The 16,191-nt window shown below is 46.9% G+C and overlaps 1 protein-coding gene and 1 long non-coding RNA gene across 2 annotated transcripts in view; both read right to left on the reverse strand.

The window, feature by feature from the left end:
- Positions 1–70, reverse strand: part of LOC310831850 — a 65,573-nt gene extending 65,503 nt beyond the window's left edge. Inside the window, exon 1 of the long non-coding RNA XR_014558024.1 lies at positions 7–70. This is a non-coding gene — a long non-coding RNA (uncharacterized lncRNA). The remainder of the gene's footprint in view (positions 1–6) is intronic.
- A 7,988-nt stretch (positions 71–8,058) lies between these two features.
- Positions 8,059–15,733, reverse strand: LOC310831746 (ras-related and estrogen-regulated growth inhibitor-like protein). Its single transcript, XM_083712914.1, has 4 exons — positions 15,503–15,733; positions 13,735–13,788; positions 12,429–12,505; positions 8,059–10,950 (listed from the first exon to the last, which is right to left on the reverse strand). The coding sequence occupies exons 1-4, from the start codon at positions 15,639–15,641 to the stop codon at positions 10,525–10,527; spliced, it is 696 nt and encodes a 231-aa protein (XP_083569040.1). The 5' UTR covers positions 15,642–15,733; the 3' UTR covers positions 8,059–10,524.
- Positions 15,734–16,191: the final 458 nt, after the last annotated feature.

Genomic DNA, 16,191 nt, shown 5'->3' on the forward strand with positions numbered 1-16,191 from the left:
ACCCACCGCATGCCAGTGGCGTAGCATGGGAGGTGCAGGGGGGGCCGGCCGCACCGGGCGCAACATCTGGGGGGGCGCATTCGCACTCGCAGCTCTCTGCCCCTACTAAAATCCACGGGTTAGGGGGCACAAATTACTTGCCTTGCCCCGGCTGCTGACAACCCACGCTACGCCACTGCCGCATGCCCCTTCCTACACCACTGCAGGAGCACTCTCCCCTCGAGTGATTTCCAAAAACCAGAAGCATTGCTGCCTCCAACTTTGCAGGCAGAGCACAGCCTTTATGGCTAGTAGCCTTTGACAGCCCACTCCTCTCCATCTTCCTTACCTGCTCGCTTTGGTACAGTAAGTCTTCACGGAACCGGGAGAGTCCCAGCGCAGCCAGCTGGGAAGAAAGCGAGGCTCCCCCTGGAGGCCAAGAGGGCTGGTGGGGATCTTCCTGACAGGTGTCAGCCGCCTGGAAGGTTTCCAAGGCTTGATTGGGTTGAAATGGGCTGAGGCTGCTTGGGACAGGTTTCCACGAGGGCTTTTCTGGTATTGTCGAGGGCGGTGTGGGAGTGAGTTAATACTCCCCCCCCCCCAATTTTTTTTATTGATTTTCACAAAATTATAAACAAACAGACAAACAAACAAACAAACAAACATAAATCATAACCTTATTAAAATTGCACTTATTAACGTTGTTAAATGACTTCCTCGCTTTCCCTTGGTTGAATTTCAATGCATATCCTTTTAACGGTTTTCCAAATCAGAGTTCTTATAAACTTAACGTAATCATTTAACATCCTTATATCTTCTCATTTCAAAATTAAACATATTAAACATCACTTAACTAGCATAAATTCCTAAGACAATCTGATACCTGCAAGCATTTCCAATTAGTTTAACTTAACAAATTTAACTAAATAATCGTTAAATTTTGTCCATTCTTCCTGATACTCCTCCTCCTTCTGGTCACGGACTCTACCGGTTAGGTTGGCTAGCTCGAAAAAATCCATCATCTTCGAGTGAGTTAATACTTTTTGCTGGGTCTGCGTTGCTCTGGGTTTTATGACTGCATGGTGGAAGCCGCTTTTGGAGGCTCGTTGCCCTAAAAAGCGGCTTTTGAATCTCTGCAGAAAGCCATAAACCCACCATCCAGCCGCATTTCTTCCCTTCTCCATAAGCAGGCTGCATTCCTCTCGCCACCATCAGCATACGTCCAGCCACAGTCCAGCCACTGGCTCCTATGGTAGGGAGCAAGAGCAATGGGGGGAGGGCTCAGGGAACTGAGGGGAAAGAGTTTGGTGATCCACACAGGTGAGCATGAAGGCAGAGGCATAGCTAGGTGAGGCAGGGGGGTACTGGGAGTCACACCACGGGGCCTGCAGCGTGCCTGAGCCATCTCTTGCAGGGGTGCAATTAGTGCCAGCACCGTCCGTTAAGAGTTTGGGTGTAATCTTCGACACCTCCCTTTCCATGGAGGTGCAGATTGCAGCTATAACAAAGGCGGGATTTTTTCATCTCCACCAAGCTAAGCAGTTGGCTCCTTATCTCTCTCTCCCTGACCTAGCCACTGTGATCCACGCGACGGTCACCTCCAGACTGGATTATTGTAACTCGCTCTATGTGGGGCTGCCCTTGAGACTGCTCCAGAAACTCCAGTGGGTGCAGAATGCCGTGGCGAGACTCCTTACGGGGTCCTCACTGCGAGATCACATTCACCCAGTGCTATACTAGCTGCACTGGCTCCTGGTGGAGTACAGGATCAGGTTTAAGGTGCTGGTTTTAACCTTTAAAGCCCTATACAGCCTAGGACCCTCGTACCTATGGGACCGCCTCTCCTGGTATGTCCCACAGAGGAATTTACGGTCTTCAAACAAAAACATCTTGAAGGTCCCAGGCCACAGAGAAGTTAGGCTGGCCTCAACCAGAGCCAGGGCTTTTTCGGCTGTGGCTCCGATCTGGTGGAACGCTCTGACACAAGAGACTAGGGCCCTGCGGCACTTGACATCTTTCCGCAGGGCCTGCAAGACAGAGTTGTTCCACCAGGCCTTTGGCCAGGGCACAGCCTGACTCCCTCCTTTGGCAATCTTCACAGAACTCTAGCCCAATGGTTTGAATTAATTTTATAATGAAATGATTTTAGAATGTTGTATTATTTTATTGTTAGCCGCCCTGAGCCCGGCTTCGGCTGGAGATGGCGGGATATAAATAAAATTTATTATTTATTATAATAAGAAATTTGCACTTGCAACTATATCTTATTTTTCCTTCTTTTAATCATTTCAATGTGTGTGTGGGGGGGGTGACAAGAAATTTTCCACACCGCGTACCACCTGACCTTGCTACACCACTGCCAGAGAGGAGTGACTGATGGAGATGATGGACTATGTCAAAATGGCGGAATTGACTGGGAAAATCATAGACCAGGAAGAGAAAAAATTCAAGAAAGAATGGGAAGACATTATAATGTATTTAAGAGAACACTGTAAACAACTAAAAACTTTGGCAGGATTAGAGTAATACTTGTAAGGTACAAAATACAATGGAAAAATGGTTAATAATATTTCTAACAAGATAGAGAAAATAGGATAAGCTGAAGGAAAAGGGGAAACCAGGGAAAGGCGGTGGGAAGTCAAGGGATTCTGAGAATCCTAAATGTGATGGTGAATGATGTATTTAAACTGAAATTTGTTATGTAAAATTTAATAAAAATATTTATAAAAGAGAATTGTAGTTAAGCAACATCTGGGAGGCCACAGGTTCGTGCTGTAGACTTTCTGCACCAAGCCAACAAGTCCTTCTCCAGCTTTATGAATCCTTGCCAGCTGGAATTTCTCTTTAACTGTTATCCTGCCACTCCCCTACATGCACACACTTGCTGTAATGAGCAGAAATTCAGAGATGCCACACAACAGGCAGGATACAGGGTTGATGTGTGGGAGATGCTGTGGCCTCTGCCTTTGGGAATGTCAAGGTAAATATACTGCATGTCTCCGGGCTGTACTCTGGCAACCCTTTGGAGTAGGAGAAGAAGCGGTGGTGGGGGGCAGAACAAATCTAAAAGCCAGTAGGATTGTCACTTTTAAAAAACCTATTAATTGCCCTCTTTCAGTGTTCTATTAGCCCCCAGGCAGACAGAAATTTGGAGCACATCAAGCTGCCAAGAAAGGCATAAAAATGCCAGTCTCGATCTATGTAAGACTTCCAGGCAAATGGTCTAGTACAGGTAAATTATTTCTTGGTTGGACTCAGGGAAGTATGCAGTATAGAATCATAGAATCATAGAGTTGGAAGAGACCACAAGGGCCATCGAGTCCAACCCCCTGCCAAGCAGGAAACACCATCAGAGCACTCCTGACATATGGTCGTCAAGCCTCTGCTTAAAGACCTCCAAAGAAGGAGACTCCACCACACTCCTTGGCAGCAAATTCCACTGTCGAACAGCTCTTACTGTCAGGAAGTTCTTCCTAATGTTTAGGTGGAATCTTTTTTCTTGTAGTTTGGAACCATTGCTCCATGTCCGCTTCTCTGGAGCAGCAGAAAACAACCTTTCTCCCTCCTCTATGTGACATCCTTTTATATATTTGAACATGGCTATCATATCACCCCTTAACCTCCTCTTCTCCAGGCTAAAAATGCCCAGCTCCCTTAGCCGTTCCTCATAAGGCATCATTTCCAGGCCTTTGACCATTTTGGTTGCCCTCCTCTGGACACGTTCCAGTTTGTCATTGTCCTTCTTGAACTGTGGTGCCCAGAATTGGACACAGTACTCCAGGTGAGGTCTGACCAGAGCAGAATACAGTGGCACTATTACTTCCATTGATCTAGATGCTATACTCCTATTTATGCAGCGCAGAAAAGCCAATGCTTGGACTTTTGGGGAATGCAGTACATTCCTCAAAAGTCCAAGAAAGAATATCAACAGGTTAGTATGGTAGCTATGTATCCTATTTTTCAAAGCACTATCCTTTATTTGAAAATGTCCCTGTTTAAAGGGTACTTTAGACCAGACTTGGACCAAGGTAAAGGTAAAGGGACCCCTGACCATTAGGTCCATTCGTGACTGACTCTGGGGTTGCGGTGCTCATCTCGCTTTATTGGCCGAGGGAGCTGGCGTACAGCTTTCGGGTTATGTGGCCAGCATGACTAAGCCGCTTCTGGCATACCAGAGCAGTGCACGGAAACGCCGTTTACCTTCCCGCCGGAGCGGTACCTATTTATCTACTTGCACTTTGACATGCTTTCAAATTGCTAGGTTGGCAGGAGTAGGGACTGAGCAACGGGAGCTCACCCCGTCGCGGGGATTCGAACCACCGACCTTCTGTTCGGCAAGTCCTAGGCTCTGTGGTTTAACCCACAGCACCACCCGCATCCCTAGACTTGGACCAAACTGCCCTTTAAATAGGGAATACATTCAAATAAGGTTTAAAAATACATAGGAAGGGATTGGGGGAGTCTTGAAGGAGGAAGTTACCTCTTGGCTGCCTTTCTGACTACGGTGAGATGTATTGTTTTTCCTATTTAAATTATAGTATTTATTTCTCAGTTTGTATCATGCCCTTTAGCATGTGCAAATTGTACTGTTGCCATTCTCATTTCTTTTAGTTATGTGTAAGTGGACACTATTAAATAACACGTTCTAACATTGTGCGCATTCTGTCCAGTCTGTTATACAGCTTTTGAATCTCTGAGTTGCCGTGTTGCACTTTCCTGTCTCCATGCCTATAAATAGAGCTGATTTGTGCTTTGCATGGTCCTGGCAGAAAAATTAGCATCTAAACCTTTGGAGCCAGCAGGTCACTTGATGGCAGCAGCAGCAGCAGGAGCAGCAGCAGCGAGGAAGGAACACTCGAACTGGAATAAATAATAACTGCCGACATCTATGTGAGGTTTCTGCTTGATCTAATTACTGGCTTCTCCCAGATTTCATGAGATAAGTCGGAAAGCTGTCTCCGCTGGGGCTACCAATCTTTCACCTACTAGGAGGCTGCTGCCTTCTGTGGCTTTGTGACAAATGGAAATCCGACTGATACAGCTTTTTCCCATCAGTGTATGAGAGGAAAAGTCACCTGTTCAATTCCTCGGAGCTGGACCTCAGTGTCTGGGCTGAATAATGGGGGTGGAGACGCTGCTTCAGGTGGACTTTCGTAATATGTTGCTTTGAGCAAGAACAAAATTTGGCACCCCTCCCCAAATATATATATTTATTTTCATACCCTCCTCCCTCTTGCCTTCCATTCTGTGCCCCCTCAGCTCGGTGCCCTGTATGGGGGAACCATGCACACTGCCCTAAATCTGGCGCTGCCTCTTCTCCCTTCTGATGGTTCAGTATGTGGTCACCCTTTCAAATAGAAGAGTCTTTCAAAAAGAAGACTGTCCCCTGTAAAGTTGGACAAATGTGACACTAAAAGAGCATCCTGAGCACAGCAAGCCCAAGGAAGACAAACGGCTGGTAGTTGTCGCTGTTGTTATTAAAACATTTCCCATAAGAAGAAGAGTTTGGATTTGATATCCCGCTTTATCACTACCCGAAGGAGTCTCAAAGCGGCTAACATTCTCCTTTCCCTTCCTCCACCACAACAAACACTCTGTGAGGTGAGTGAGGCTGAGAGACTTCAGAGAAGTGTGACTGGCCCAAGGTCACCCAGCAGCTGCATGTGGAGGAGCGGGGAAGCAAACCCGGTTCACTAGATTACGAGACTACCACTCTTAACCACTACACCACACTGGCTCCCAGAGTAAAGTTGGAGATAAACAAAGAAGAGAAAAAGATGCTAGAAATAAGGGGGAAAGAGAATGAGAGAAGAGTGAGATAAAGAAAACAAAGAAAAAAATCCTTAGCAAAAGATGCAAGAGAATACGAATACACACACACAGTGGTACCTTGGACGTTGAACGGAATCTGTTCTGGAAGTCCGTTCGACTTCCAAAATGTTCGGAAACCAAGGCATGGCTTCTGATTGGCTGCAGCCAGCTCCTGCAGCCAATCGGAAGCTGCGGAAAACGGGTCGGGTGTTTGGGTTCCAAAGAACGTTCGCAAACCGGAACACTCAATTCTGAGTTTGCTGAGTTCGGAAGCCAAAACGTTCAAGTCGTAAGGCGTTCATCAACCAAGGTTTGATTGTAAATAGGAATATGAGGCGGGGGGGGGAGGGGAATTGAATGGACAGCTTCATCCATCCCTATTTCTGACTCACAGTGATTTTAAAGGGCTGACAGAATGATGCATCACATAATTTGGGTTGTTTTGATCTCTCAGCATATCGTTGCTTTGCTTTGGAAACCACCTACAAGTGATGTTGCATCTAAAACCATTTTTAATTTCTGAATAAGGGGATCTTCAGCATCTGGCACAAACTTACTGTTACAGCAGCAAAGCGTGTGTTGTGTTTGTGTACACGTGCCTGGCAGGTCTTCTTCGCTCTGATCTAAGCCAGGGCTCACCTAGTATGTGGTCAGTGACTGGAAAGAACAGTTTATCCAGGGAGAAGCGGAAAGCTATATAAACAGCCACCTTAGCAAAGCGACGGGTGCTGATGAAAACAAGCGGGCAAAACAGGGAACATTCCTGCCTGGAATCACAGTAGCAGAAGCAGACCTCATATCTCTGGGAGTTCTGCAGCAAGGGAGGGGGACAGAGTTGAAGACAGGAGGCACTTCCAGATGAGTTGTCCTTGAGCATTCATCCTGATACACTCAAAGGGAGATCAAATGTTGGCTACTTATTGAACATTCACTCTGATTTGTTTGTGGAGAGGTTAGATGGCATTGCGTCAAAGCACGCGTTGTCCCACAGGTTCCAGTGCATTTTCCTGTCACTTTCCTTACTGCAATTAGCTTTGGGGGGAAAGTTTGTTGCGCAATACTATAGTATACCTGTGCGACATGCATGAGCCAGTGTGATGGACTGCTCGGATGCAGAGGAATGGTGGGAGAAACCGGTTGGGGAACCCCCAAGGAAGCAGGCTCAGAGCCTGGGGATCGGTGGTGGGATGAGGATGAGTGGTCAGAGGAAGAAAAGAGAGAAGAATGGGAGGAGTTGGTGTCAGAAGCTGAATAGGCAACAGGGCTTAGTGAGTGGGGGTGAGTCCATGCTAGAGAGCAGTCCAGACTCAAGAGGCAGAAGCTGAAGCAGGGGAAGAGGGAGGCCAAGAGGCAGAGGTGAGTCAAGCTGGTGAAGAGCCCCTCCTGCTCCCCTCCCTCGTGTAGTTTAATTCTACAGCAGGGAGCCTTTTTTCAACCTGGAGCCACTTTAGCTCTTATGCAACCTTCCAGGGGCCTCATGCCAGTGGGGGGCAGAGGCAAAAGTGGGAGGAGACCAAATGTCAGTGTTACCATTTTACCATTATGTAGGAGGCTGATTACTACACACAACCCTCTCTTATCTTTCATCCAGGCATGTAAAGGTAAGGGTAAACGGGCCCCTGAGCATTAGGTCCAGTTGTGACCGACTCTGGGGTTGCGCGCTCATCTCGCTTTACTGGCCGAGGGAGCTGGCGTTTGTCCGCAGACAGCTTTCCGGGTCATGTGGCCAACATGACTAAGCCGTTTCTGGCGAACCAGAGCAGCACACGGAAACGCCGTTTACCTTCCTGCCGGAGTGGTACCTATTTATCTACTTGCACTTTGAGATGCTTTCGAACTGCTAGGTTGGCAGGGGCAGGGACCGAGCAAGGGGAGCTCACCCCATTGCGGGGATTTGAACTGCCGACCTTCTGATCGGCAAGCCCTAAGCTCTGTGGTTTAACCCACAGCGCCACCCGCATCCCTCATCCAGGCATGTACCAGAGTACAAAAACATCCAAGGAGGTTGTGATCATGTGGTCTTAGGAGGGGGAGAATCTCAAGGGCCAGATAGAGAACCTAGAGGGCCACAATTGGGTTCCCCATCCCTGCCCTACAGCGTATTCCTTCTTCTAGCATGGACAAAAACAGAAATCCAGGTAAACAAATAAACATCTTGTTCTCTGCCCATTTTCTGGGCAGTATGACAGCTGCCCTGCCCCTTGTCAGCTGGCTCCAGGAATGTTCCCTTTCCCTCACCCTGTTGAGAACAAAAAATGACCCCAAAACTGCCTGAACAAGAGGTGCATTTGTGTTTATTTTACTCCCTTGTGCACAAAAGCAAAGTACCAGCACAGAAATGAGTCTAGAAACAGCCACATCCATCTTATTTACACACTCAGCCTTCTCAGCTCACCGTAGAAAGAGGAGCACATGGTAGTGACTTGAAATTACACTCATATATTCAGGAAGTGGCTATGCTTTGTGGAAATGACAGTTGTAGGCTGCAACACTAGAAAAGAAGTGGAGAATCCTGCACACACACCCCAAGGTACTGCTGGACAAAAGCTCCAATTCTTGATGACCGGCCATGGAGCTGATGGGAGCTGAAGTTCAACACCATGTATACCGCGATCTCATTCCAAAGAAACCAACTGCAGGTAGACCTTGTAACTTCTCTCCACTAGGCTGCTAACTGGGGACTGGTTTCCTTTGCCTGCAAAGGATTGCTTTTAACAGCGCATATCAAATGCGTCTCCCTCTGCACTGAACAGCCACTGCCCAACCCAACCTGTGCATCTGGGGTGAAAGGGCATATCATCTCCTTGCAACCTCCTTTCTCTGCCAGAGGAGTCGACTGCTCCCAATTCCTTGCACTTTCCATCGCTTCTTAGGGGCCCCGGGGACAATTTTCCAGCAGAAGACAAGCTCCAGCTCCTCTCTGGGATCGGGCTATTTAAGACCTACCACACCCACACAAGGCTCTGGAAGGAAGCCATGTCTCCCTTTGCACAGGCGTGTGCTGTACATCACTTTAAGAACAGCAGCTGCCTGGTGCCAGCCAACGGATCGGGAGGGAGGGGTGGCTGATTAGGACATGGAGTTCCAGGCACCTACTCACATCGCTGCAGCTCAGCAGTAAAGCAGTCAAGTCGAAAGCAAGCAAGACAGAACCGGAGGCTGGAGGAAGACTTGGCAAAGATTCTTGCCTCTTTGCTCAGAACACGCAGCTGACAGTATGCTTCTTCCAAGCTGCTGTTACCAAGGCGGGAGGAGCGAGGACTCGACAGCAACGTGTACAGGGAGAGGCTAAGATCATACCATATAAGCTTGCCCCATTCAGCCTCCACTGAGCTTAAGAGATGGGAATGCTTTGCATGAATAAAGTCCCAGGGTCTACTGTTCAGGTCCAGCATCACCAAGCAGCCCCACCAGTGTTGGAGACCGCAGCTGGGTTTTAATTTCCCACAATGCCCCATAACGTTGCTCGGGGGCACGACCGGAAATTAAAATGTCGGGGCACACCCAACCCCTGCCCCAGGGCCTGCAGCAGTCCTGATAAGTCTGTTGGGGGCCACCTGTGCAGAGGAAGGACCACCAGAGGTGACCGTGCTGAAGTCACCTGAATCCCTGGCCTCTCCAGTTAAAGGCTCTTGGGTAGCAGACCTGGGGAATCCTCGGTAAGAGTTGTTGCCAGCAAGCCAAATTAGGATGTACTGGGCCAGGTGGGTGACTCCATGTAAAATAGCTCTGTACAGTGTTATTCCTATTCCAGAGCTGACAATGAGATTTGCAATCCCATGCATTGAGTGAAATTCCCATCTGTGCCATGGGATGTAAAATGAAGATGTAGGACGGTTGCATCCACACATCTAAAGCATCTTTATGGCCCCCTCCCAAATAATAATGGGAGCTGCCGTTGCCCCGTCTCAAAAAGCTACAATTCCCAATACCCCTAACAAACTACAGTTGCCAGTATTCTTTGCAGGGTGAGGGCACGCTTTAAATGTGAATTAAAAATATGGTGTGGATGCAACCGTCGTCTCTTTCAGCCATCGGTCCAAAACAGCCTTTTTTGAACCTTGGGTTCTCAGGGGCTCCCACATCATCCCTGAATGCTGGCCATGCTGGCTAGGAATGACAGGAGTTGTGGTCCAACAACATCTGGAATCCAAGGTTGAGAAAGGTTGGTCTAGAGATATGGCCCTGTGCAAAAACCAAGGTTTTATAGCAGCTCTCGTGCATCAATATAGGAGATTGAAATGCAGGACCCCCCCCCCCAGTTTAAATCAAGGGTCTTGGGCAAGAAACTAGCTGCCCCTGATCCAATTCCTACTGTGTGAAAGTTCAGGGGGAAGGGAACATTCATCCCCCCTTAAGGGCAGCCTGGCACCTCTTGTATTTCAACACCACAAGGAATCACTTTATTGCCTATTGAGTTGCATTGCCCTGGAGACTCCTGCCTCTGGAGCAGGGTTAGAAGAATGAGATACCCTACTCCAGGCAGTGAAGGCTGGATGCCACAGTGTTTCTCATATTCTCAGTCCATCTCACTAGTGGTGGTGGGTCCCCATTGGGACTGGTAGGGCAGAAGGCAAGGAGACCAACAGTAGGTGGCGCCACAGCCACTGACAGTCTGAGCCTGTACTGATGGGTCGTACATAAGAAGGCAGGCAGGCGGGAGCTGGCTGACGGCAGACTGAGGTTGGTGGGGCAGTACCCTGTTCGCCCTGGTGGACCATCTTCCACCATGTCTCACATGGAGTCTGTTCTCTTCCGGGCAAACACAGCAGACACGCTCTTCACGATGCTGCGGATGCCAGTGCCCTTTTTCACGGCCAGTTTGGCCTCGCAGATGCGTTCCGCCAGGCTGTTGAAGACCACGAGGGCCCCGTGGTAGGCCTCTGCAGCTGACACCTCATAGAACTCACAGTCTAAGGAGAGAGCCAGGAGCCTGCCCTCCTCGCTGGAGACCGTGCGCCGGTGGTGCAAGTCTCGTTTGTTGCCCACAATGACAATGGGCACTTTCTCCTGGGCTGGTCCTTCCTTGGCTGCCTTGATGAACTGGATTTTGGGTTGCACACTGTTAAAGCTGGCTCGGTCACAGATGCTGTAGACCAAGACAAAGCCATCAGCCCACTGGATGCGTTTGTCCTCAGAAGAACTCTCATCTGTCCGCTCCTGAAAAGGAAGGAAAATGTAAGGGTTCCCATGTTTAGTCTATTGATTGGTTGCTCTTTTTTATTGATAAAAACAATGCCCTTATTAAACAGTTGGTCTGCAAATATAAAGCATTCCCTTGGCAGGGAGAGAGAAGGAAAGATGTATCTTCTAAGTTGGATTGGAGAACCTGGAGTTCTGCAATGCTGTTGGACTCAGCCTCAAGCAGGATTGCCAATGGTCAGGAATGATGGGAGTTGCAGCAACATATTGAGCCCTCCCAACCCAATATGAGAGAAATAATAATAATCATATCTTCTTCATCACAATTATTGTTTTTCACATATGCAGATTTATTCAGTTATTGACTGAAGCTCATGTGACTAAAATATAATCTAATTTAATCAGATGACAAATAAGTTGAGAACCCAAGAGATGCAATAAAATAACATTAACAAGGCTGGTCTTTCAGAGGAGCACCATAGAATCATATCCTCAGTTTGGTTGAGATACCATATCAGCTCAAGTCAAGAAACAAACGCCATTGGCCGGAATTCCCATAATTACGGTAGTCAGGTACTTCTCAAGAGACTAATCCTGTGCAACAGTCTCACACACGGCTTTTAAACTTGCTGCACTCTCGTCAAGAGGAGACTCCTATTCCCCTTGTAGAGCAATAACTCCCTGAGCTCCCTGGGAAGAGGGATTGATTGTTAAACCACTCGGGGAATTGTAGCTCCATGAAGGGGAACAACTCTCAGCACCCTTAACAAACGATAGTTCCCAGAATTCTTCGTGGAAAGCCACGGCTGTTTAAAGTGATATAAGAGGGCAGATGGGGCCTTAGAAAGTTGAGTTTTACACACACACACACACACACACACACACACACACACAGATGAATTTGGCACAAAGCTTGTAATTTATAGGTACTGATCATCTGCCAGACCTTTGGGAACTAACTGAGAACAACTGGGAATATTTATATTCTTAACTGTTGCTCGCTTTGCATTTGTTTTAAATAGTTTACTTTCTTATAATAAAAAAAAAATCCCCACCCCCCACAATCAGGGTACTGCCCATGAATCTCTTGTCAACCTTTTGTCATAGCTGTTCAAAGGTGGAGTATAAGTACTGGAAGTTGAATGAAGGTGATAGTGTGGATGGTTAAGTCCAGTCAAAGGTGACTATGGGATTGCAGCACTCATCTTGCTTTCAGGTCGAGAGAGCTGGCATTTGTCCACAGACAGCTTTCTGGGTCATGTGACCAGCAGGACTAAACTGCTTCTGGTGCAATGGAACACCGTGACAGAAACCAGAGCACACGGAAACACTGCTTACCTTCCCGCCACAGCGGTACCTGTTTATCTACTTGCACTGGCGTGCTTTCAAACCGCTAGGCTCGCAGGAGCTGGGACAGAGCAACGGGAGCTCACCCCATTGCAGGGATTTGAAACGCCAACCTTCTGATCGGTGATAGTGTAGGATAACCCCCTCACCTGCGAGCAAGGGAAATCCCAGATGTGGAAGAGGATCTCTCTGCCTTCCGCTGCCAAAGTGTGGGTGTAGATAGATTCTGGGTGGGGGAAAAGCATACAGTTCAGGTTTGCCAAAAAGCCACTCCCGATAGTTCTGTTCTCTTGCTTCCCCTCTCTGTGTCTGCTCCTCTGCCACTCCCTTTCCAACCTCTCCAGGTGTTAGCAACTGGCAGCCTCGTAAAGCAAGAAACGAGAACTGAAAAGTTTTATACAGTTTCGATCCCTGTATGGGACAGCGGCATATTCCTGCACTGCAGGCGGTTGGGCGAGATAATCCTCAGGGTACCTTCTAACTCAACAATTCTAGGAACCAAGATTTCTCCTTCCTCTTTAGTGGCAACTTTATACAGCCAAACCTCAGTTCCCAAACACCTCCATTTTGGAACGTTTTGGCTCCCAAACGACAAAAACATGGAAGTAATTGTTCAGGTTTTCTAATGTTTTTGGAAGCTGAACATCTGACACGGCTTCCGCTTGAGTGCAGGAAGTTCTTGCAGCCAATCGGAAGCTGTGCCTCGGTTGTCAAACATTTCGGAAGCTGAATGGGCTTCCGGAATGAATTACGTTCAGATCCGGCCAGATCCGGCCCAATCGCCTTCTAAATCAGGCCTGTGGACGGTCCAAAAATCAGTGTGTTTTTACATGAGTAGAATGTGTCCTTTTATTTAAAATGCATCTCTGGGTTATTTGTGGAGCCTGCCTGGTGTTTTTACATGAGCAGAATGTGTGCTTTTATTTAAAATGCATCTCTGGGTTACTTGTGGGCACTGGAATTCGTTCATTATTTTTTTTCAAAATATAGTCTGGCCCTCCACATGGTTCGAGGGACGGTGGACCAGCCCACAGCTGAAAAAGGTTGCTGACCCCCTGGACTAGGGTGTCCAAGCCCTACCTAGAGATGTCAGGAGATTGAACCTAGAACTTTCTGCATGCAAAGCAGACGCACTAGAGCACGGAGGTCCCAGGGCTGGTTTCAGGTTTGGAGAAGCAGGCATCAGCGCAGAGACAGACTCTGGCAGCTGCCTGAGAATCCCATATGCTGGCACTGGTTTTTCATAGAATCCCCTCACTGGATGGTATTCCGATCTACCCATCCCTTCCTGCTCCACATTTCACAGCAGAAGGAAACCACCCAGCCCTTTGCACAGCATCCATTTTTGCAATTGGGATTTTTTTCTTGTTTTTTCAACCATCCGGCCTCCCCAAGGGTGACATGAAATTAACAGGCACAAATCTGTCCATGCAATGATGCAATTATGACACTCACCCATGTCTCCATATTCCCCGATGAACCTTCTAGTGAGAAAGCGCACTGTCAAAGCTGTGAAAAAGAGTGGGAGTTGTAACTGTTATGTAGGACAGATATTGAGATGGGGGGGGGGAGGACCTTTGTTCTATTCTCAGAAAAACAAAACAAAACCACACCACCCCAGACACAAACTCAAACCTGCAAATATGAAAGTTATCAAAATTAAGTTTGCCGGATTTGTAGCTGATCTGACAGCTATTTTTTTCCCCCGAGGAGAAAATATTAAGTTTTACAGAGCCGAAAGCATAATTTTGCACATGGTTTATAACTATGTGCTTATGGCCATTTCCAATTAAAGATGTTTGCACAGTTGTAGGTCGCTACCCCTGTAAACATCTATAATTATAGCACAATCCCAATCATGTTTAGTTCCACTGAGCTGGTTTGCATGTAATGCTGTGCCAAACCATGGCTTAGCATGAACACATGAGGAGAATTGCAACCTGCGGAACTCCTCTCCTGGTATTGTTGCCACCATACGACCTGGGCCTAAGCCATGGTTTGGTTTAGCTTTCCATTTGAACCCGAGCTTGTGGTTTGTCTCATTCTAGACAGACCATTTATAGCTAAGGTTTGTTCATTCGTTTGCAGCTCACTGTTTGGAGGAGACAAATCAAGAATCGCAGCTCAAATGATACAGTAAGCCAAATTATGGCTTTGCTCACATAAATGCAGAAGGAGGAGAAATGGGCAAGGAGCACACACGATCTTCTTTCTGGGAACCTTCACACTTGTGCATTTGCACTAAACCATGGTTTGGTTTAGAGTTACATGCATAACAGCTCACTGCATTCTGTGGAGCTTGCTCCCTAATAATTGTATTCAGGATAACAGCCTTATTTCTAAGTTCAATTGAATTTTTGTGGAATTTCCTTCATACCGAGTTCCGTAACACTTGGGGAGCATATGACTGGGCTGTTATTTTTTCTTTATTTCTTACATTTCTGCTTCACCTTTCTTCCACCATAGAACCCAAGGTGACATAAATATAATTCCCACACAGTCACCCATCCAGGCATTAACCAGACTCAAGCCTGCTTAGCTACGACAAGATGGTCACTTTGTTTGCCTACAGGCCATTTGCTAGCAATGCCTCAATTAACATCCAAGTTAGTATGCAAAAACTCACACAAAAAAAGATGCAGCTATTGACAAATTATAGAATATATTTCATGTATGGATGCAATCATTATGCTTCAGATTTGAGTTTCTTTAAAGTAAGGCTGCAATCATTTGTACGTCTACTTGAGAGTAAGTCCCATTGAAATCAGCAGGATCTACTTCTGAGCAAACATGCACAGAAGTTCACTGGAAATATATACTGCGAAAGAGTTAAGAAACAAAAAATAATTTTAAAAAAGACATTTGAGTGAGCTGTGAAATACTGCAATCTTCCCTCTACACTTCATATCATTTAGCAAATCTGATGATAGGTTATCAATTGGCTCATACAAATGGATCATAGTGGATCATGCAACTTTTCTTGTGTACTGTAAATATCGAACTCACAAAACATTGCTGAGTTGATTTCCACCCTAGCTACCTTTTGTGAAAGGCAAAAGAGAACTCTCCACACGTTAAATTTAAGTTTTGCATGAAGATCAAGTTGAGAAGTCCCCAAAATAGAGGGTTTCTGTCTTTGAGGGGGTGTTTCGCAGCATCAAGTTTCCAGGTTTCCATCGTTTGGCTCACCTTTCGTTTACTTTCTCCCAGTGACAGAACTCACCTGATTTTCCCACGCTGTCTGCTCCAAGGACCACCACATTGGCTTCCACTTTGAGTGGCGAAGGAGTGGGTGCCTCCACCCCAGACTGGTGGTCTGGGGTGAAGCTGGCACTTCTACGCAGAGGGATTCGGAGAACCATTGGTGGATCTGTTCTCACCCAATCTGTCAACCACTGACTTGTCTCTTTGCTGCTTTCCTCTCTCTGTTCAGTCAGAAGGAGAATGACTCCCTTTCTCACTGCAGCTGGAGGAGTGATTTGCATGGATCATACCATTCCTAATGAACGGGAGGGGTTTCACTCAGGGGAGCTGCTAGGTGAACAGATCCCCAGCTATTAAAAAACAGACTATGACAGCAATGTAGCAGGCTAATTTTATTCACAATAAAATTGTCAAGAGGAACTAGTGGTGAGATTGACACCCCCCCCCCGGCATTGGAGTAGTGGGAGAATCCGGGTGGGGCTCATTCTTTCTATATAGATTTCACCTCCAGTATTTTCCAATTATCATACACACAGTCCAATATGGGATAAAATTAACCACAACATGTGTTCAAAGTGCATATGATTGGTATCTAACACTGAGTAAAACTGAGTAAAAATGTACAAAACAAGTTCAAATTGTGTTGGAAATGTAAAGAGAAGGAGGGTACTTTTTACCAGATGTGGTGGACATGTACATTGGTAAAGG

This window comes from Podarcis gaigeae, assembly GCF_964106915.1.
Source record: "Podarcis gaigeae genome assembly, chromosome: 14".
Lineage (NCBI taxonomy): Eukaryota > Metazoa > Chordata > Lepidosauria > Squamata > Lacertidae > Podarcis > Podarcis gaigeae.

What these genes read in the sequence shown, in the direction of transcription:
- LOC310831746 (XM_083712914.1), bottom strand. Translation starts at nt 15,641, where the DNA reads ATGGTTCTCCGAATCCCTCTGCGTAGAAGTGCCAGCTTCACCCCAGAC. An exon ending in AGACAGCGTGGGAAAATCAG is followed by an intron (nt 13,789 to 15,502) that starts GTGAGTTCTGTC and finishes TCTTTTTCACAG; the next exon opens with CTTTGACAGTGCGCTTTCTC. An exon ending in GGGATTTCCCTTGCTCGCAG is followed by an intron (nt 10,951 to 12,428) that starts GTGAGGGGGTTA and finishes CTTCCTTTTCAG; the next exon opens with GAGCGGACAGATGAGAGTTC.